General features: G+C 40.6%; 1 protein-coding gene across 2 annotated transcripts; it reads right to left on the bottom strand.

Annotated features, from left to right (window-relative positions):
- Positions 1-104: 104 nt before the first annotated feature.
- TDG (thymine DNA glycosylase) lies at positions 105-23176 on the bottom strand. Of its 2 annotated transcripts, XM_509324.7 has the most exons (10): positions 22898-23176; positions 11898-12040; positions 8878-9119; positions 7997-8066; positions 6041-6176; positions 5757-5839; positions 5586-5680; positions 4048-4219; positions 3246-3371; positions 105-2025 (listed from the first exon to the last, which is right to left on the bottom strand). In XM_509324.7, the coding sequence occupies exons 1-10, from the start codon at positions 22918-22920 to the stop codon at positions 1883-1885; spliced, it is 1233 nt and encodes a 410-aa protein (XP_509324.3). In that variant the 5' UTR covers positions 22921-23176; the 3' UTR covers positions 105-1882. The 2 variants fall into 2 exon arrangements, with proteins under 2 accessions (XP_509324.3, XP_054520601.1); XM_054664626.2 differs by lacking the exon at positions 11898-12040 and having other exon boundaries at positions 22898-23154.
- Between the last annotated feature and the right edge of the window lie 6 nt (positions 23177-23182).

Below are 23182 nucleotides of genomic sequence, written 5' to 3'. Positions count from 1 at the left end.
TACTATTCTACATGTTAAATATAATAGAAGGTAAACTGACCTCAGGTTTAAAGGGGAAAGAATACCACTCAGTCTTGCTATAGAAAAAGCCCGTAACTTAAGGATAACAATTCTTAATATCTTTTATTGTGAAAGCCATCAGACTTTCAAATGAATTTTAAAATCTTTCAATATTATTTAATGAAAAAGTCTCACACTGTCATGTACAGGATATATCAACATTTACTACTCATCTGTCATGTTAGGAAAAACATCATTATTACACGCTTGGAAAATCCTCAAACCCATCTCTAGTGGATGTCTGTCATAATTTAAAGGGTATTTTCCCCATTCAAATAAAACAATCTCTTGTAAAGCTACAATAGTTATATACCAAAGCAATACCTAGTTACATGCTTTACACAGTCCCGTGAAAAAATAATTTAATTGCTCCTAATCCCTGATGCAAGGCACTTCAAAGCACCCGCACAAAACGTCCATGTAAACAGCAGTACAGTACATCATTTAAATAACATAAATGACTTTTACACAGCTTGACCTAGGAAAAAATAAAATCCATCATAGCCACAGCTAAAAAGCATGTTAAGATTCACAACAAGAATTTGTTTCTCTTATTATAAAGAGAAGAGCAATCATATAACCTCCTGGGGGTGGGGGAGACCTCATAAATATTTTATATTGATTGACAAAACAGCATGCTCCCTGGGTATGTATGAAATCAGAATACTCAGGAGTAACTGAGAGGATGCAAATGACATTTCTTAGTACCCAGCTTTAATATCTACCAGACCTGGTAGTCTGGATAATTTGTAGCACCATGGAAAACTCATTAGAAAATCACAAAGGTATATACCTCAATCTTTCCATGAGGTTCATTTAATTTATAGTAACAAACAGCAATGATGCAGATAAAGAATCTTTAAAATTATTGGCTTACTGGATTTACCTAGCAAGAAAAATTCTATATTACTTATTTTAGTACATCTCATGTACATAAAGCACCAGTTTAAATGAGAGTATCAAATATCTCCAGCATCTTTTTGCTTAGCCTAGAAGTTCATTTCTTATCACTTTCCATGGCACACTCTTAAAGCCAAGGAAGATAAAACTAGAATGGTTATAAATATGAATGGAGAAATTCAGTTCCTTCCCTATCATATTTACATGTCTCAAGTAAAACATAGATGAGTGGCAAAAGGTCTACTGCATTCTCTGGAACCTGCCACCCCAGAGTAGTTACTGGCTACTAGAGGATTAACACACAGGGCTGAGCAGGTCAAAGCCAGGGCTCTGTCAGGTAAGGGCCAGTTTTTACTACTGAGCAACTCACAAACACCACTGGTAAAGCAAAGAGGTCTGAGTGTGCATATAGCTCAGGGAACCCTGAGTTTACCCTTAGTTACCACTAAAAACTAACAAATGAGACTCCACTGAGGCTTAACTTCATATACAAAAATCAACACCTTTGCCTCTTTGACAGTGGTAATTATTAGCATGCCCTTCTTAGGTATAAAAGGGATAATGGTATATCTAGGTTTATGCACAGTTAAGAATCAACTACAAATATTCAGACTTGTATTTTAAAATTACAGATTAAAAGTGACTCCCAAAAGAAAATCAATTTCTTCATAAATGAAATATAGTATATAAAAAGCTGGAATGATGATTAGTTCAAATACAAAAGCTAGTATACAAAAACCCTACTTTTTCTTCCAAACTACTTAGGTTCATACGGTTCACACTACCACACAACTGTTCTACATTACAATTACACCACTAGAGTAAAATACTAATAAAACACTTCAGTTAGCAAACTGAGGTTCTACTTGTTGACAACTGCATTAAAACTGCAGCATTTAAGCAGAGCTGAGAAGCACCATTCTTAAGCATGGCTTTCTTCTTCCTGTTCTTGTGTTCCACAGTGATTATTAAAGGAAGGAATTTGGTCTGTAAATGACTGGGTCATCCACTGCCCATTAGGAATGCCACTGAAAGCTGATTCTCCTCTTAACTCCACGCTCTCAACTGCCAGAAAAGAAAAACAAAGTTAGTTTATGCCATTTAGAAATATTTGCTTTTTTTAAAATAGAGACTGGGTCTTACTCTATCGCCCAGGCTGGAATGCAGTGGCACGATCACAGCTCTTTGCAGCCTCAAACTCCTGGGCTTGAGTGATCCTCCCATCCTAGCCTCTCAAAGCACTGGGATTACAGGTGTGAGCCACCATATCAGCTTATTTGAAGTTTTTTTTTTTCTTTTTGAGACGGTGTCTCATTCTGTCACCCAGGCTGGAGTCCAGTGGTGTGATTTTGGCTCACTACAGCCTCTGCCTCCCGGGATCGAGGAGAGGCATATATATTATATATAATGATACTCCTGCCTCAGCCTCCCAAGTAGCTAGGATTGTACCTGCCACCATGCCCAGCTAATTTTTGTATATTTTAGTAGAGATGGGTTTTCACCACGTTGGCCAGGCTGGTCTCGAACTCCTGACCTCAAATGATCCACCCACCTCAGCCTCTCAAAGTGCTGGGATTACAGGCGTGAACCACCATGCCCGGCCTGGAAGTTTTAAATGATCAAAGTAGGAGATTTTAACAGTCTAGTGAAGGAGAATTATTATTAAAATAGTTAAGCAAGCTTCCTGAATACAACTGTTAAGTTTCTGTTCTATTTTCAGATACAGGACTCATTTGTTATTAAAGGAGGAAAATGCAACTAGGATGGCCTAGAGTTCATGACTTAAAGAAAATGCACTGTAGGCCGGGTGCGGTGGCTCATGCCTGTAATCCCAGCACTTTTGGAGGCCAAGGTGGGCAGATCACGAGGTCAGGAGATCGAGACCAACCTGGCTAACAGGGTGAAACCCTGTCTCTATTAAAAATACAAAAAAAATTAGCCAGGCATCGTGGCGGATGCCTGTAGTCCCAGCTACTCGGGAGGCTGAGGCAGGAGAATGGCGTGAACCCGGGAGGCGGAGCTTGCAGTGAGCCAAGATCGAGCCACTGCACTCTAGCCTGGGTGACACAGCGAGAATCCGTCTCAAAAACAAACAAACAAAAAAGAAAATGTACTGTAAAAGTCTGTGTAATTCAACGTGAAATAACCATCAATTTTTCACTATTAGTCACTAAATAAAATTTCATATTATCATTCCCATTCTTCAATAATTTACTCTCCTTCTATTAAAATTTTCCCCCCAATCCTGACCAAACCATCTTTGAAACATGTGGAGGGAAACATACTTAGCCCATTTGAAGAGAAGCCACAAGGTTCACTGCTGCATGGATTTTCTCCGTAAGTACCACCATATGCTGCCTCATAACCTGGATCATATTTTTCTTCCTTAACAGCCATCTTCTTTGCATCCTCTGTGAGGAAGGTAAAAAGGATTTAAATCTGATTTTGTACAACAATTTTAAAAGTAGCTTTATTCAGAAATCATGAACAATTCTTTTTCTTGAATATTCATATACACTGAGATACATCTCTATTAATCTTTTAAACTTATAGCATATACTAAATAAACACATAAGAACTGTAAAAACCGCTTACATTCAACTTTACGTAGGGTACAATATTTCTTACATCCCTCTGCTCTGGCACTCTGCAGGTGAATTATCTGCAGAAGTGCCAGAGTAGAGGGAAGACCTTGGTAAAAGGAGATTTTAACAGTGACTAATATTCATTATCAGAGCACTCTGGCTGCGAATATAATTGTTTTCTTTTTTCCTGCTTTTAAATCCATAAGATACTTTCTGTAATATATGTGTGTGTGTGTGTGTGTGTGTGTATGTGTGTCTATATATAGACACACACATATATGTATACGCACACAAGTGTATACACACATATATGTATATAGACATACATACTTATGTGTATATATGTATATAGACATACACACATGTATATATACACGTGTGCATATATGTGCACACATATGTATGTGTATATGTATATATGTATATGTGTGTATATATGTAAGTATATATGTGTATATATACACACACAAAATGAATAAAAGGAACGAGGACAGTAACATACCTTGGGCAAGCTGTAGGTCAAATGTATATTGCACCTCTTGAACGTCCATATTTCGTTCAATGCCTTTCAACTGATCTCTTAAGTCCTTCAGTTTTATGTAGTAATGAACTTTGTCTTGGGCTCGAGGAAACTGAGCACATCTTGCACTGGATGATGGCATAACATAGCAGAGCTAGAATCACAACATTTTATAATTTCAGAAATCTTATAATTCTATTGAATTCACTCATATTGAGATTAGAATATTTGTCTTTATTTGGGTTAATAACTTGATACTTAACTACATATAAATATATGTAAAAATCAATAAAAGTAGTTGCGTTTAAGGTTGAATTTGTAATACTGACTTATTACCAAGTCAGGAAGTGAAAAATAATGAGCCTCCGCCTAATGAGCTGCCTCCTGGGTTCAAGCGATTCTTCTGCCTCAGCCTCCTACGTAGCTGGGATTACAGCGCACGCCACCATGCCTGGCTAATTTTTGTATTTTTTAGTGGAGATGGGGTTTCACCATGTTGGCCAGGCTGGTCTCGAACTCCTAACCTCAGGTGATCCGCCTGCCTCGGCCTCCCAAAGTGCTGGGATTATAGGCATGAGCCACCACGCCTGGCCTCCAAATGGCATGTAACAGAGAATGATACAGTACTCTACAGGAATTTCTCTACAATTCACTACAGGTAGTGAATTTGTACCATTTTAACCAAGCAGACAAAGGTGGGCCTTTATTTAAGCAAAAACCAATGCTATAATAAAACTCATCAATTGCGTATTTATAAGAAATTATGAACAAAAACAATTTTAAAGGAGAAGTTTAAATATATTTAGGTGGCAGAAACATTTTTAGGTTTCCACAAAAACCTGGCAGCAAATTAGCTTCTCCATCAGTTAAGATGTTGTATATACAACGTGTAAATCTGTGCACTGTGTTGTTCTTTAAAAGTTGTAAATAAAACCTAAAACTATATTTAAGAAGCAAAATTGGAACCAAATGCCTGCAGAAGCTCTGTAGAGAGGACAATTTGAAAAACACTGTTATTTCATGATGACTTTGTTATAAGACAACAGTATTGAATGCCAGTTAGGTTGGCTGGAGGCTTGTCTGGGTTGTATTATTTATATGGCTCTAAAATGAAGTTGAGCTAAGATATATAAATGGGGCAACTGGTTTTCCTAATCAGGATCATGTCTGTGTTTCCATGTTTGTTTCACAAGAGTATGAGGGCTAAACCATTTGAATTTGACAACTACATGCCATTAAATGTATTCTGAATGTAGTATATGAGCCAGTTCCTCTCAATATTTTCACTGAATAACAACATCAAGACATTTAGCTGACAAATGTTTTTCTTTCTAATAAACCCTAATAGTATTTGAATTAATTTACAACTATTAGTTAAAGCTGATGTATAGGTATTATTCAACAAAATACAGTGTAATTGTTTTGCATGGCATAAATCACAATGGATAGGACAAATAAGGAAATTATCTAGAAAAAAATTCACATTTAGCTGATTTACAAATTCAATTTTAGGGACTTACAGTTTCTGTGTCTGGAATCTTATGGGGCTGAAGCCCAAATTCCAAGTTCTTAACCTTTACTCCAAAAACTTCTTTACTAAAAATTTCATAAATACCTAAAATGAAATACAAACATATTTACATTGCCCATAATGTTAGCAAAGAAAAAAAAAATTTTAAAGTAAATCTTACATTTTCCATTAAACACTGCTATTCGTGGCTGATATTTCTGTAATTTCTGTACTAGAATACGTCCTCCTTCACGAAATTCTTTACTAAAATTGAATTAAAAAGTAGTCAAAAATATAAATATGGCAATATTTATAATATGCTAAATTCAGACAGCTTTCAATGAAAGAGCATATTGTACATTTGTTGAGCTCAGCTTGAACTAGATACATATGATGTTCCTAGAATATTTGGGGCACCAGCATACTCAAGGTTCCAACCCATAAAAGCAAATGCTGTGTACTTACCTGGAGAGATCTTTGCTGCCGGGCGTGGTCCTTTCCACCATGTTGGTAAATCCAATACCATACTTCCCTGGTAGAGTGTGATCATCCATATGGTTCAGCTGGACCTCACTGAGCCCTGACATAAACAAACACTTCCCTGTAAAATGAAAATTCAGTTATTTATTTTTTTTTAGACAGGGTCTCGCTCTGTCACCCAGGCTAGAGTGTAGTGGCACGATCATGGCTCAGTGCAGCCTCGACCACCGAGGCTCAAGCAATCCTCCCACTTCAGCCTCCTGAGTGGCTGGAACCCCAGATGCACACCACCACGCCCAGCTAATTTTTGTATTTTTTGTAGACAGAGTTTCACCATGTTGCCCAGGCTGGTCTTGAATTCCTGGGCTCAAGTGATCTTCCCACCTCAGCCTCCAAAATTGCTGGGATTACAGGTGTGAGCCACAGCGCCTGGATTTAATCATCATAATTATCTTGCAAGATACTATTATTATCTCCGTTTCACAGGGGGTTGAGGCAAATGCCTGCCCAAGAATATATAGCAACTCAGTTTAGGAAACTTTGAGACTATTTTGCTTTACAGTTGGTGATACCACCACCTCACACATAAACATACAGCACTAGACTAACAACACTCAAACACCTTGACAGTGAAGAAAGTCAAAAGTCCAAACTTCCCTAAAAAAGGAATTTTTTAAAATAATAGGGACAATATGTTATTATTAGTTCCAAAACCACATTACTATCAGTTGCCCTAAATGTTTTGAATGTTACTATTAGATAATCAATTTCCTGAGGGTATACTGCATACACTGATCTATTAGGCAGTATAAAGTAAGATGATTTACATACAAGACAACTTATATAGAGAAGGCAATGCAACAGTAGTTACGCTTGTTTTTGTTTGTTTTCTTGTTTGTTTTTGTGATACAGGGTCTAGTTCTGTCACCTAGGCTGGAGTGCAGTGGAGTAATTATGGCTAACTACAGCCTCAACCTCTCAGGCTCAAGCAATCTTCCCAACCCAGCCTCCGTAGTAGCTGGAACTACAGGTGTGCACCACAGCACTCAGCTAATTATTTATTTTTTTTTTGTAGAAATGAGATCTTGGTATGTTGTACAGGCTAGTCTCAAACTCCTGGCCTCAAGTGATCCTCCTGCTTTGGCCTCCCAAAGTGTTGGGATTACAGGCGTGAGCCACCAGATCCAGCCAACACTTGGTTTTAAAACTTACTCTAAAAATATGAGTCTTTACTACTATTTTATGCTCTGCTAGAAAATAATCACCAGAAATCTGGGAAAGTTAGTATTATGTCTGCACTGCCACAAAGATGTACTATACTATCGTTACTATGCCTATAGATAACAACTTTTAAAAAATCATTTTTAAAAAGTAATACAACTTGGCTGGGCGTTGTAGCTCACACCTGTAATCCCAGCACTTTGGGAGGCTGAGGTGGGCAGATCACCTGAGGCCGGGAGTTCGAGACCAGCCTGACCAACATGGAGACACCCCGTCTCTACTAAAAATACAAAATTAACCAGGCGTGGTGGTACATGCCTGTAATCCCAGCTACTAGGGAGGCTGAGGCAGGAGAATCACTTGAACCTGGGAGGTGGAGATTGTGGTGAGCCGAGATCGCACCATTGCACTCCAGTCTGCGCAAAAAGAGTGAAACTCTATCTCAAAAAAAAAAAAGTAGTACAACTCATTAGAAACAATTCAAACAAAAGAGAAAGTACTCTTATTCACATCCCTCCATTCTCATAGACTAAAATGTTAACAGTAACATATCATTTCAAACTCTCTTATTTTCATGTACAGACACACACACAGAACATGAAACACGAATGTGTATTTACAGTCTCTTTCTTTTTAAAAACACAATTGGTTTTTCTGAAAAAACCTGTTAACAAAGATACCTAATTTAAAAGTAAATTAATTTAAAAGGTAACCACTTACAAAAATGGTTTCCAGGTCCAGGGTAATGATGCCCTTTGTAAGCAGCCATTAGTCCTGGGTTTATGCCAATCTATAAAACAAAACAATTAGACATTTCATCTTAAAAAGCAGGACCTAAGCCTTAGCGTTTCTATGGAGGAGTGGTGGACAAAATTGAGTTGATTAAAATACAAATTTAATTCAGCATCATAAGCAATATCATTTATCAATTACTACTCTTGATCTGAACAAAATATTTCATATATGGGAAAGATTTTCTTTATTTTAAAAGTTTTGCTGTTATTTTAAAAAACCACTTTGACTCCTTTATGATCCCAGGCCTCTCACCCTCACCAACTGGGCTGCTTTGAGTCTGGAAAGAGAGGTCCTGGAACAATCAATCTGAGCCCATGTCCAGCCACAATTCTGATTCTCAACTTTCAACAAGAAGCTCGCTCCACATCACCTACACAATTGTTCACATGCTGTTTCTTACAGTTACTGAGAAAAATAAGAGCTTAAAATTAGTGCTACCATTTATCAAGTCTCCACAGGTATCATTCAGTTGAAGTGATTCACATGGATTCTCTCATTTACTTGCAACCCTATCGGGGGGTGGTATTATCACCCCTGGTTTATCAATGAGAAAACCGGTGTTTAGAAAGGTTAATAAGACTTATCCAAGATTATACTTGTGACAGGATTTGAACCCAGTCTAAATTTGGAGCCCACCCTCTTAAACACTCTCATATAACACAACCTCATGAAGGTGACACCATTTACCACCAAAAGGATTCTTAGAAATGGTCCTTTTCAGCAAAATGCTATTTGCAAGGACAACTGTTAAGTAAAGCTGATCCCCCAATACTACTTATAAAATCCAACGAGGACAAAGATCTTACAATGACAATGTCCAGATTGAAGGTCAAAATATCAGGGAGAGTCTTGGTCAGAAGTTCAGCTTCTGAAACACCATTAAAACGGTCTACTTTTCTTTTTACTTTAAATGTGTCTGTAATTTTTTCTTGTTTTTCTTTTGATCTTGCAGACTTGCCAGATTTTTTTGACTCAACAGGTTTTTTGGGTTCCACTGGTTGTTTTGGTTCTGTTGTTCTGGGTTTTCTTTTTCTTCCTTTTGGAGCCTCTGAAATACAAATAATTTCCAGAAATGCAGAAAATCTTAACTTAGAAACTTTAGCAGCTTTCCCAGAAAAGTTACCCAACTAGCACCTTTTGTACCTGTCTCCCCAAAATTAAGCTCTTACAGTCCCAACATGAGTCTCCTCTGCAATATCTTCCCTTTCTTTCTCCCTAGAACTGGGTTCATGCAACCCCCCATGCCACTCTCCTTCCCCTGCTAGCTGTTCGTAGGAAGAATAATCATGGACTATTATTTTCGACACAGTATTACTTGGCATCTTAACCTCCTCAAGGATACAAAGTATCTACGTATCATTTTATATAAATTCTAAATGTAAATACATAAATAATTAAGTAAACAAGAACAGAAAAATAGAGAAACAGGAAGGAAGGGAAACATTTTAACTCAACTTCCCCAGCAGAAAACCACAAATGGGCCAGGTATGGTGGCTCATGTCTGTAATCCCAGCACTTTGGGAGGGCAATTTGGGAGGCCAAGGCAGGCAGATCACCTGACGTCAGGAGTTCAAGACCAGCCTGGCCAACATGGTGAAACCCCCGTCTTTACTAAAAATACAAAAATTAGCCAGGCATGGTGTCGTGCACCTGTAATTCCAACTACTCGGGAAGCTGAGGCAGGAGAATTGCTTGAACCCAAGAGGTGGAGGTTGCAGTGAGCTGAGATCATGCCTCTGCATTCCAGCCTGGACAACAGAGCAAGACTCTGTCCAGAAAAAAAAAAAAGAGAAAGAAAAAAGAAAAACACAATGGCTTGTGGGCTTGTTTTAGAGATGAGGTGTATATTCTGTTCCATACATAGTTGAAGAGGGGAATTTAGGGGTGCCCAGGATGACATCTCTGGGCCGGCAGTATTTTTCAAAAGGCAAGAGGAGGGATCCAACCTCAGGACGTAAAGCAGTTTCTCAGCCTCCACACTATTGACATTTTAGGTTGCATAATTTTTTGTTGTGGGTGGCTGTACTGCACATTACAGAATGTTTAATAGCACCCCTGATCTCTACCCACTAGATGCCAGTAGTAACCTGCCCAGTCTTGATCATCAAAAGTGTCTTCAGACAATGTCAAATGTCCCTTGGGAGGGCAAAATCACCCTTGATTGAAAACCACTGACCTATAGTTACCCAACAGGAAGCCTGATTTTCTTACCCTTAATTATTTAACATTTCTCGTAACTACTCAGGCCTCTACCCTATTCTACTCCTCTTTGGCGTTTCCCCAATCAAGCCTCGCAGGATACAGGCAGTCAGTCCCTCCTCTCTTCTGCCTCACATTGTCTTAGCCACTCCCTATGCCAACAGATCCACCATCACTGGCATGTAGCTGGGGAAGTCCTAATGCGGAGGCAGAGTTATTAGATGTGTTCCTGCAATCATAAACCGAAACCCTGAGCACATTTCTCATAAAATACTGTTACACTGGAGAAAATCATTAACTTCTCTCCAACCACTCTCCCACCGCCGGAACCTATTATTTTCTTCTAATTCTCTGTCTTGGTGAATGGCACCTCCTCCAACCAAATGCCAATGCCAGAAACCTGGTAGTTACTTCTGGACTCCCCTTTCTCCCCCACTACCCTGCCATGCTCCCCCCAAACACATGAAACCCATTAGCCATGGCTAGGTAATTCTACCTCCTAAGTGTTTCCTAATTTTCTCCACCCCTTCAGGTCCTCCTCAGTGCTCCCCTAGATTATTCAAACAGTGTCTCTAATCCATCTAATCCACTCCTTGACTCCAAGTTTTGTTTTTGTTTTTGTTTTTTTGAGACAGAGTCTCGCACTATTGCCCAGCTGGAGTGCAGTGGTGCAATCTTGGCTCACTGCAGCCTCTCAGCCTCGGCCTCCAGGATTCAAGCAATTCTCGTGCCTCAGCCTCCCCAGTAGCTGGAATCACAGGCGTGCGCCACCATGCCCGGCTAATTTGTGTGAGGCAGGGTTTTGCCATGTTGGCCAGGCTGGTCATGAACTCCTGACCTCAGGTGATCTACCCGCCTCAGCCTTCCAAAGTGCAGGGATTACAGGTATGAGCCACTGTGCCCGGCCTGCCTCCAAGTTCCGACTTGTTGTCTACCAACCAATCTATCTTCTCTAATATTTCCAGGCTAATTTGTAAAGCACCAGTCAAGTAAGTCATCCCTTGCTTACATTCTCTCAACAGCTCCCTATTGCCTTCATGACAGAATATAAATTTTTTGGGATAAAAAACAGGTTTCAACTGGCCCCATCCAGCCTCATCTCTCACCATTTCCTTGTTATATCCCAGACTCCAAGGACAAAGAATTGCTCTGTTTCTGGCCATGCCATGCTTATGTATGTCTGTGCCCAGCCTGTGTAGCTCCCTCAGCCTGGACATGTCCCTACTCTGATCTTTATGGGGATGAAGCCTCCACATTGTTGGAGTTTCAGAGCCCTGGTGTTATTTCTCTGCTCTGGGAAGCGGCCTCTGAGCCATCAGTCTGAGTTAGAAGCCAACCCCATAAGCTTTCAGGGCATTCATTCTATGCCTCTCTTCACTATATACTGTGCTGAGCTGTAACATGTATTTACTTATTACTTTTCTCTACTAGATTATGAGATATTTTTGGGCAGGACCCATGTTCTTTTATTCCCCAGAACCTATCAGTGCTTAGCACATACTAAGTACTTAAAAAGTGGATTCGACTTTTTAACACTAAAATAGAGCTAAAATTCACCATGAAACCCTTTCTCAAATAAGCTGGCTGATCCGATGTTGAATTTTCTAAGCTCTCATGGTGAAACTACCTTGCACTGGTTCCTGAGCAGGAGCTGGGGCTGGAACTTCTTCTGGCATTTGCTGTTCATTCACAACTGCCATATTAGGAGCTTCAGCCATCAGTTGTTGAAATGGAAACGTATAAAAAGCTTGAGCTTGCTGAAGGGAATAGCTGAAAGAATAATGAAGCATGAGACGTAATGATAAAATTACCCAAATGTAAATCCAAATGATCAGCTGTACAAAAATCTTCAGTACAGTATTAAGTATTTTGTAACCAGACTGAAGTATTTATTTGGAGTGGATTACAGAGGAGAGATCTAGTCCTGTATGTACATGTTCACCAACCTTTACTGAGTGCTTACTAACCAACCATTAACTCTTGCACTGTTTAAATGATAAGATGTGTCACTGATAAAACTGATCAGTCCTGTCAAGTCAGCCCATACTTTCTCTGAAATAAGATTTGAGGGAATTTTCTAGTAGACAGACTTGAAAGGTCTATCAACCCATACAGGGTTAAGATGTCCCCAAATACAATTTGTGCCCCTACTTTCCTTCAGTATTTAATCACCTGAAGATCCCCTCCAATCTAATTAAGATTCTCTTTTAGTTTATTTTTATTTGCCTGTTTACTTATTTTTTCATTAGTTTGTGTGTGTGTGTGTGTGTGTGTGTGTGGGGAGACAGGGTCTCCCTCTGTCACCCAGGTTGGAGTGCAGTAGTGCGATCTTGGTTCACTGCTACTTCTGAGGTGGGAGATCTCAAGTGATCCTCCCACCTCAGCCTCCCAAGTAGCTGGGACTACAGAAGCGAGCCCCAATGCCTGGCTAATTTTTGTAATTTTTGTCTAGACAGGGTTTTGCCATGTTGGCCAGGCTGGTCTTGAACTTCTGAGCTCAAGAGATCTGCCCATCTCAGTTTCCCCAAGTGCTAGGATTACAGATGTGAGCCACTGCACCCAGGCCTATATTTGATTTTTATTGATGGTGGTATTTTTGTTTTGTTGGGGCTAGGGCTTTTTTTTTTTTTTTTTTTTGCCACTGCTATGGTTTGAATGTGTCCCCCAAAGTTCATGTGTTGAAAACTAAATCCCCAATGCAAGTGTTGAGAGGTAGGACCTTTATGAGGTGACAAGGCCGGGCACAGTGGCTCACATCTGTAAACCCAGCACTTTGGGAGGCCGAGGAGGGTAGATCACCTGAGGTCAGGAGTTCATAACCAGCCTGACCAACATGGCAAAACCCCGCCTCTACTAAAAATATAAAAATTAGCCGGGCACAGTGGCATGCACCTGAAGTCCCAGATACTTGGGAGGCTGAGGCAGGAGAACTGCTTGAGCCTCGAAGGTGGAGGTTTAAGTGAGCTGAGATTGTACCACTGCACTCCAGCCTGGGTGACAGAGCAAGATTCTGTCTCAAAAGAAAAAAAAAATGGTGATTAGGTCAAGAGGAGGGCTCTGCCTTCATGAGTGGGTTAATGCTATTATCACAGGAGAGGGTTCCTGATAACACGATGAGTGGATGAGTTCAACTCCCTTTCCTATCTCTCTCTGTCACAAGTGCTGCCTCACTGTGTGATTCCTTCTGCCATTTTATGATGCAGCAAGAAGCCCCTCATCAGATGTAGCCCCTCCATCTTGGACTTCCCAGGCTCCAGAAGTAGGAGCCAAAAAAACCTCTACTGTTTATTAATTGCCCAGTCTATGGCATTCTGAAATAGCAACACAAAATAGATTCAGTCACTAAAGAGGAACATGAAATGGATATTTTGTAAACGTGTTGAATTTATGAAGGAAAAAACCTCTAAACCTCTCTTCTGAACACGATTTAAATTTTGTTCAAAGTATTCTGTTCAAAGGAAACAATGTGGGCTTTCAAAGAAAACAATTTAAAAAAAATACTTCTCATGGCCTTAAACCACTATCTCATGGTGTTGCTATTAGCATAAAACCAGAGAAGTAAACACATATTTGATGAAACTCAAGTTACAGCAAATGCCAAATAATGCCATTAAATAGGCAGGAGAAGAAAAACGGTAGAAAATAAAATGGAAAAGTTTGCTTTACTATTTGGAGAGGAAAGTCATGTTTTCTTTTTCTTTTCTTTTTTTTTTTTTTTTTGAGACGGAGTCTCACCCTGTCGCCCAGGCTGGAGTGTGGTGGCGCGACCTCGGCTCACTGCAAGCTCCACCTCCCGGGTTCACGCCATTCTCCTGCCTCAGCCTCCCGAGTAGCTGGGACTACAGGCGCCCCCACCACCACGGCCAGCTAATTTTTTTTTATATTTTTAGTAGAGACAGGGTTTCACCGTGTTAGCCAGGGTGGTCTCAATCTCCTGACCTCGCGATCCACCCGCCTCGGCCTCCCAAAGTGCTGGGATTACAGGCATGAGCCACCGCGCCCAGCGAAAGTCATGTTTTCTACGGCAAGATACTATACTGATCAGTTTTCATTCTCTATGATATTCATTGAAAGGGAGCAGGAAGCTCAGAAAGCAGATTAAAAAGGGAAATGAGGCCAGGCACGGCAGCTTATGTCTGTAATCCTAGTGCTTTGGGAGGGCAAGGCGGGAGGATCACTTGAGGCCAGGAATTCAAGAGTGGCCGGGGCAATATAGCAAGATCGCCACCTCCACAAAAAAATTTTAAAACATTAGCTGGGCATGGTGGTACATGCTGGCAGCCCCAGCTGCTCCGGAGGGTGAGGCAGGAGGATTGCCTGAGTCTAGGAGTTCAAGGTTACAGTGAGCGATGATCACACTGCTGCACCCCAGCCTGGGGGACAGAATGAGACTCTGCCTCAACAACAACAACAACAACAACAACAAAAGAGGGCAAATGAGTACACTTTAAATGGATGAACTATGTAGTATGTAAATCATATCTCAATAAAATGGTTAACAGGAAAAAAAAAAGGCAAACTAAAGCATTTCCTGGATAAGCTTAAATGGCCTGGGGAAACAAAGGATAACAGATCACCCCAAGCGGCTGGGCTAAATGTTGGCAGCTCAAGATAAACAGAAGCCCAATTCCAATGGACAAACCACTGGAGAGGCATTTCCACTTCCAGCTATCTTTAAGGGTAGGTTGGTAAAGCAAAGATTAAGAATGAGTGAGAAAGAGATTAACCTGTATCATAAGAGTTTTATTTCTTTTATTGTTCACAAATTAAATAAAAATAAAGTTATGATTTAGTAAACTACAATACATTAACATGAGAAAATACTATGCAGCTAAAAAATTAAGTTTATTTATCTTATGTAAAAGAACAGGAAAGAGTTTATATATATTTTAAAACAGAAAAGAATACAAAATAGTATAACTAAGGCTACACATAAGGGAAAATATGTAGACAGGGACTAGAAGTTAAGATGTAGAACTATGCTTAGAAGCATACCTGGCACAAAGTAAAACGTCCTTTTTTTCCATAGTTTTATTTAATATTATTAGTAGCTCTATGCAATAAATTGTTAAAATATTGGTTGTTCAACATTCATGATTTAAATATTCTAATGATGAGTTGGATATGGCTAGGTTAGATCTGGAAGTCTTGAGCAGTGGTCCTATGGCAATTCTAACTAAAGAAACTGCAAGTTCTGACTGTGGTCAGTGGCAGCTTCCCAAGATTCTAATAGCACCTTGATTTAGCTTGAATATATAGAAACAAAGGCATATGGTGACAATAAATGAGCGAGCAAAAGAATGCATGAGATGTGGCTGGGCGCAGTGGCTCACGCCTGTAATCTCGGCGCTTTGGGAGGTCAAGGCGGGCGGATCACCTGAGGTCAGGAGTTCGAGACCAGCCCAACCAACATGCAGAAACCCTGTCTCTACTAAAAACACAAAATTAGCTGGGTATGGTGGCGCATGCCTGTAATCCCAGCTAGTTCGGGATGCTGAGGTAGGAGAATCGCTTGAACCCAGGAGGTGGAGATTGTGGTGAGCCGAGATGATGCCATTGCACTCCAGCCTGGACAACAAGAGCGAAACTCCGTCTCAAAAAAAAAAAAAAAAAAAAAAAAAAATGTATGAAACGTGTTTTTACTCTGTCACATGGTCAGGAAGGCAATCTACCTACCACTCTCCCATGTTTCTTACTACTGCTCTCAGAATTTCACATGTCCCATTTTGAGCACTTCATGAAAATGCAAACTGAAAATACATAAATTAGGGAGACACCGTTCACATTACAACAGGATTCTTTACTTTAAAAAAATTTTTCAAAACTTTTAGTATAGTCGGAGGTCATTAATCATCTTCAGAAATTCTGGGGTTCAGAAGCTGAAAATCAAAATTCTAGAAATCACAGTTGGCTGAATAAAAAGTGAAAAATAAAGAGGAAAAATAATCTGAACTTTTATATTAGGTATATCAAGTTTGAAAGAAACCTAGAAACTTATCTATAATAATGATATATCCCTTAATCTTTCTAAAAATGGACTGTGGCATTTTACAAAAAGTTAAATTAGAACAGGTAAAGGAAAATAAACCTATGGAAAATCAAATGTGTTAGTTCTGAGGAATACACTATCTTCGAGCATTAAACTTAGTTTGTTTACCTCAACAGCTGCCTAAAAGCCAGAATAAAAGACGGTGGATTACAACATTCTTATTCCTTGGCAGAAGCAAGCATTACATCTACACAAAAATCTTCATAAACTTGAATGCTAGTTAACTAAACAGTTCTGGATAACTGGCCGGAAACAGTGGCTCACGCCTGTAATCCCAGCACTTTGGGAGGCCGAAGGGGTTGGATCACGAGGTTAGGAGTTCGAGACCGGCCTGGCCAACATGGTGAAACCCCATTTCTACTAAAAATACAAAACTTAGTCAGGCGTCGTGGCATGCGCCTGTAATCCTAGCTACAGGGAAGGCTGAGGCAGGAGAATTGCTTGAACTAGGGAGGCGGAGGCTGCAGTAAGCCAAGATCGTACCACTGTACTCCAGCCTGGGTGACAGAGCAAGACTCTGTCTAAAAAAAAAAAGGGGGTTCTGGATAATTTTATCTTCTATTATAATAACAACTAAATGTATAAGCAGCATAAACCTGTTTCAACCTCAGTGTGAGGATATTTCTTAAATACATTTGTATATGCATAATGATCGTTGCTACTTTATAATCCAGAACTCTGCAATGTTTCTGAGCAATAACTCTATGAGAAGGACAGTAACAAAGAGCATTTAGTCATTTATCCTCTCGGGGTATCCATTCCCTCACCATGAAAATGAGGAATTAGATTCAGTGGTTTCTACATATGTGGACAATGTATAGGAAATAGGACTAGATCTGTCTAGACTCAAAACAGACCCCAAAGACTTTCTACTTTGTATAACTTCCTGATGTTAAACTTACAAGCATGATTGATTTTATTTCTCTTTGTTCACTTTTCTTCCCCCATCATTTATCTTAGTCTCAAATATTCTTCACTACCTCTCTCTCTCCCTCATTTTCCTGTTTACCCCTTTTTCTCTCCTAGCCTCCATTTGCACTTACCTTCTGTTGAACTGCAGCACTCATAGATTGTTTTTCTGTTGTTTTTTCTTTGTTTGGTTTTTGAGACAGAGTCTCGCTCTGTCACCCAGGCTGGAGTGCAATGGCATGATCTCGGCTCACTGCAACCTCTGCCTCCTGGGTTCAAGTGATTCTCCTGCCTCAGCCTCCTGAGTAGCTGGGATTACAGGCACCTACACTGGGCTAATTTTTGTATTTTTAGTAGAGACAGGGTTTCACCATGTTGGTCAGGCTGGTGTCAAACTCCTGACCTCATGATCTGCCCCCCTTAGCTTCCCCAAAGTGCTGGGGTTACAGGCGTGAGCCACTGTGCCCAGCTAGATTGTTTTCTTATAGCTGCCTGGAACTGATGAACTGTGTACAGTCATCCTTTAGTTACTAATCAATCTTTCTAAAAATGGACTGTGGTATGTACCTAGTTTTGCATACATGGGGGACTGGTTGTAGAACCCCTCACAGACACCAATATCTAAGGATGCTCAAGTCGCTTGATATAAAATGGCATAGTATTTGTATATAACCTATGCAGATCCTCCCATATACTTTAGATAATCTTTACATTATTTATAATACCTAATACAATGTAAATGCTATGTAAGTAGCTGTCATCCTGCATTCTTTTTATCTGTATCATTTTTTAATGTTGTTATTTGTCTTTTTTTCCCCAAATAATTTCAATCCACAGTTGGTTGAATTCTTAGATGCAGAATCCATAGATATGGAAGGTCGACTATATTTTCTGATAGTCTTTCTCAAAACACACATACACACACTCCACGCATAGAGTTCATTAAGAAGTCCAGTTAATTCAGATTTGCTATTTTTTTATTTTTTTAATTATTTTTTTTTAAGAGATGGGGTCTCACTCTGTCACCCGTGCTGGAGTGCAGTGGCATGATCATAGTTGGCTGCAGCCTCCAACTCCTGGGCTCAAGTGATCCTCCTGCCTCAGCCTCCTGAGTAGCTAGGACTACAGGCACACACCACCATGCCTAGCTAGATTTGCTGTATTTCAAAAAACTAAATTTTTAAGGTTTTCTCTAAAATTAATGACTCCAACTTCTTTTATCTTCAATTATTTTACACTATTTTAGGGATTTAAGTTGCTTTTTTCTTTTTTAAGAGACAGGGTCTGGCTGGAGTACAGTGGTGCTATCATAGCTCACAGTAACCACACACACCTAGGCTCAGACAATCCTCTCACCTCAATCTCCTGAGTAGCTGGGACTACAGGTACATGCATCTATGCCTGGCTAAATTTTAAATTTTTTGTAGAGATGGGGCTTCACTATGTTGCCCAGGCTAGTCTTGAACTTCTGGTCTCAAGTGATCCTCCCACCTTGGCCTCCCAAAGTGCTGGGATTACAGGTGTGAGCCACTGCACCCAGCCTAAGTTGCTATTTTCTAAATACATTTTATTATCTTCACTTAAAAAAAAGCATATACCATACTGAATACTTACAAAATAATGAACAAGGCTAAATAATCCAAATGCTCAACTAAAGGGGTCTGGTTATGTAAATTATGATGCGATAGCACCATAACTATTATTCCATTTGGTATTGCTAGATGGAGGTCTGTGTATTCACCATATGTACAGTCTACTAGAAACTGTAAATATAAAGATTTAGAATAAGCCAATCCTCATACAGTATTCCTCAAATAGTATAATTCCTCATGTAGTATGATTTCAAATTTCTTCATTTTTTGGTGCTCGGAATCAAACAAAACTCCAGATAAAGCCTCATCAGCCCGAAAATGAGCAGGGCTACCAACTTGCTCATTTTGGAGACAAACTGCAGAACCCAAGACACTAGCTATACTGGCACCCACATTATACTGTTGATTCACACTGAGTTTCCCATCAATGAACACTGTCCTTGTATCACTTCTCCCTCATTCCACACTTTATCACTGATTTTTCTGCAGCTGAGTATAGGATCGTGCCTCTTTGTAAAAGATGATTCACCATTCCAGTCAGTCAGGATTTATCTGGACTCTGATTAAATCAATCAGTTAATTCCACAAATTCCTCCCAGGCTTGGGTCACTCACAAATTTTATCACCATGCCATCAGCACCCTGACGTTAAGGTACTGAAAGGAACAAAGTTAGGGATAGAGATACATGGCATATGAGTACAGACCTCTCTTCAGTCTGCCTGATTCTTTCAGTAGTAAGCCAGGTTTTTATTTCACCTAACTGGATTGCCATCAGTCCATCTCCATCTTGCTCACTAAGAGAGGCAGTAAAGCACATTTGCTAGCTAGAGAAGCAGCCTTTGAAGCTAGGTCATCTGGATTCAAATTTCAGCTCTCCCATTTACTAGCTCTGTGGGCAAGTTCCTTAATCTCTTTATGCCCCTGCTTCCACATCTGTAAAATGGGAATAGTACCTAATAATTGGTTAGGAGCATTAAGCTAGTTGGCCTATGTAAAACATCCAAAACAGTACCTGGTATATAATAAATTTGCTATAATACTACTGTAGGTACCTCCTGCCAGCATCCTTCTGATGCTGCCTGTCTAGTATAGGTCTTGCTTTCTTTCTGAACTGATACTGTAGTGTAGTGGTCACTAGTTATGCCACCATGCCCAGCTAATTTTGTATTTTTAGTAGAGGCGGGGTTTCACCATATTGGCCAGGCTGTTCTTGAACTCCTGACTTCAGGTGATCCACTTGCCTTGGCCTCCCAAAGTGCTGGGATTATGGCGTCAGCCGCTGTGCCCGGTCAATTAGTTTCTTTTAAAAATGCTCAGTAACCATTGATAAGTAAAAATTTTGTTCAGGATCAATGTCAACAGAGGACAGACTCCACCTCTGGAAGAACAGGAACCCACGTGTTTATTTCCAGGCCCCTTACATTTGCTACAAATCCTCAAACACTGCTTTAATCTGGCCTCTCCCTTGAAACACAACACATGCAGGCCAGGGCATATGATTCTGTTAGAACACCTGAAACTTCTCCTAAATGCCTTCATTGGTCTTCAGCTTTAAGTCTTACAGATATTCATTCTGCCATTTCCAGTCAGACAATCATTTTGCTAACATAGGAGATGTAAAATCCAAATCAGAACAAAGTACTTAGGTGTTCTGTTGTCTGCTGCCACCATGCCAGCAGACTGGGGAGAAAACCCAAATCTTTTTTATTCTTCTTGTTGTCAACATCAAACCAAAACAGTCCTTCCTGGTCTCCTTAACATTTCTATAAAGTCTACTCTCATTCAAGGGTTAATCTTTCCTGTTGGTATTCTTAGTAGTCCATGCTACTCTCTTCCAGTTACTTTTGATTTGGCATCCTATTTTCCATCTTCGGTAAATGTCTTTTTCACGCCTGAGGTCACGGGAAACTCCCCAGTACCCTTAGAAAATTCCTCCTTTATTCCTCTCTGGTTGATTGACTGTAAGCACTTTCTAAGACTCCTGAACTATTTTGCCATTGAAATAAAGTCTAGGCTGGGCGCTTTGGCTCATACTTGTAATCCCAGCACTTTGGGAGGCCAAAGTGATCACTTGAAGCCAGGAGTTCAAGACCCGCCTGGCCAAAATGGTGAAACCTCGTCTCTGCTAAATATACAAAAAATTAGCTGGGCGTGGTGTTGGGTACCTGTAGTCCCAGATGCTTGGGAGGCTGAGGCATGAGAATCGCTTAAACTTGGGAAGCAGAGGTTGCAGTGAACGGTAATCGCACCACTGTACTCCATCTTGGGCAACAGAGTGAAACTCTGTCTCAAAAAAAAAAAAAACAAGAAAAAAGTCTGTATTCATGGAATTTGAATTTTCTTCTTTGAATATCTGAAATTAGTCTTCTAAAAAAGTCGGCTGGGCGCGGTGGCTCACATTTGTAATCCTAGCACTTTGGGAGGCTGAGGCAGGTGGATCACTTGAGGGCAAGAGTTCAAGACCAGACTGGCCAACATGGTGAAACCCTGTCTCTACTAAAAATACAAAAATTAGCCAGGCCTGGTGGCAGGCGCCTGTAATCCCAGCTACTTGGGAGGCTGCGGCGGGAGAATCGCTTGAACCCGGGTGATGGAGGTTGCAGTGAGCCAAGATCCGCCACTGCACTCCAGCCTGGGCAACAGAGCAAGGCTCTGTCTCGAAAAAAAAAAAAAAAAAGTAAATTTATTTTTTTTCACATCCCACATTACATTTCTTGATTAGCACAGTCAAGGGTGACAGAGAACTACTCTCTTAAGGATTACCTGGGGTCTGAGTCATTTCAGAAGATTACACAGAATTTTCCACAGTTCCTGAAGGTGAAAGCTTTTCAAGGCAAAATAAAATCTGGTCTATAGCCTTTTGGATGAAGTCAGGCCGACATTATCACAGCTTTGAGCTAAACAGTGTATTGAAGTCCTACTATTTTGCTGTAAGACCCTGAATAAAGTCTTACAATGTGTAATTTATTCTTGGCCCAAGTTTCAATTCTGCTCCTAAGTGAGGTTATGAGAGAGAGATTTCCACAAATTTTGGTGAATTCTCTTATTTGTAAAGTTCTTCTGGGAAAGAAGTGGAGTAATTTATTCCAGGACTTGATCCACAAAGTCAAGATAAAGTCCAAACTTTGTCTACATATATCTCTTTTCCTAAACTCTAATTTATTTTGGTTAGTGTGCCCTTTCATGTAACACCAATTCTCGGCATGTCAGAATCAGATTCCAGACATGCCAACTTTACAGACATGAACAGGCCCATATAAGTCTCTTGTATTGCCTAAATTCAGCTTCCATTAGCCACTGAGAGTTAGGATAATTCTTCATTAGGCATAGGTTTTTTTCCTTTTAATTTCAATGTAAATCATCACTCTTTATCTTTTAAAAAACTGTCACCATATCCATTTTTTAAAAGTTTAGTTTTCCGCCAGGAGTTCAAGTCCCTAAATCTCTTGCTTTTGCAAATCCTTCTCTTGACTCCCCCAAAGGACTTTTTAAAAACGGATTCTTAAGATCGTCCCCAAGGCCACTGGAAAACTCAAAGGTCATTTTTAGATTGACTACTCGAGAGTGGTATACATATTCCCACAACAAAATTATCTAACCCGTGACCCTTAACGTTGCTTTCAGTAGGCCTTTGGGGTGGGGGGAAGCCGCAACAAATCAACCAACTTTAAAATGAAAACTCCTGGAGCTGGAAATGTTCGACACTCATCTTTACAGCTCTCTGCGTGGTAATGGAGGGTGAAGGAAAACCCTTCTAGCCAAGAATGGCATCCAGAAAGACACATTAACCAAAGACTGCTGAATGCTTACTAATATATTTTATAGTCAACTAGTTATCGCGGGAAACCAAAGAAGGGTCCAGGTGCACCAGGTAACCCTCAGAGCAGCACCAACCTCCACCGCCACCGCCGCAGCCAGGGAAGGAAAGGCCGACCAGGCCACAGTGCGCACGCGCGGCCCCGGCCTTTGTATTCGGGCCGGGATTTAAAAGACCCCTGCGTGCGCGCGCTCGCCAGCCAGCCAGCCGCCCAGCAGTGAGGGGCGCAAGGGAGGGGCGGCGCTGGCCCCGGTATTACCTGCCCGCGTTCTCCGCTTCCATTCCCCGAGGCCGCTGATGCGGACGGCTCCACCTGCCAGGCACACGGGCAGCCGGTCTCTGTAGTACCGCGTGGTACTCACTGCGGTAAGACAACCCCAGAGACCTGGGCCCGATGGCTGGCAGTACCCAGACAGTGGCTGGACTCAAGCTCCTCCTCCAGGCTTCTACCGTCCCCCACGGACCCTCTTTCTGTGCTGCACTTCCGCCTCCTCGGAGCCAAATCCCACGCGTACTGGCCGTCACGTGATGCAGGACAGCCCAA

The sequence above is a fragment of the Pan troglodytes genome, chromosome 10, assembly GCF_028858775.2.
Source record: "Pan troglodytes isolate AG18354 chromosome 10, NHGRI_mPanTro3-v2.0_pri, whole genome shotgun sequence".
Taxonomy (NCBI): Eukaryota; Metazoa; Chordata; class Mammalia; order Primates; family Hominidae; genus Pan; species Pan troglodytes.
This window is presented reverse-complemented; position numbering and strand designations above follow the sequence as displayed.

What these genes read in the sequence shown, in the direction of transcription:
- TDG (XM_509324.7), bottom strand. Translation starts at nt 22,920, where the DNA reads ATGGAAGCGGAGAACGCGGGCAG. An exon ending in GGCAGCAAAGATCTCTCCAG is followed by an intron (nt 5,840 to 6,040) that starts GTAAGTACACAG and finishes ATTCAATTTTAG; the next exon opens with TAAAGAATTTCGTGAAGGAG. An exon ending in AGCAGTGTTTAATGGAAAAT is followed by an intron (nt 5,681 to 5,756) that starts GTAAGATTTACT and finishes ATTTCATTTTAG; the next exon opens with GTATTTATGAAATTTTTAGT.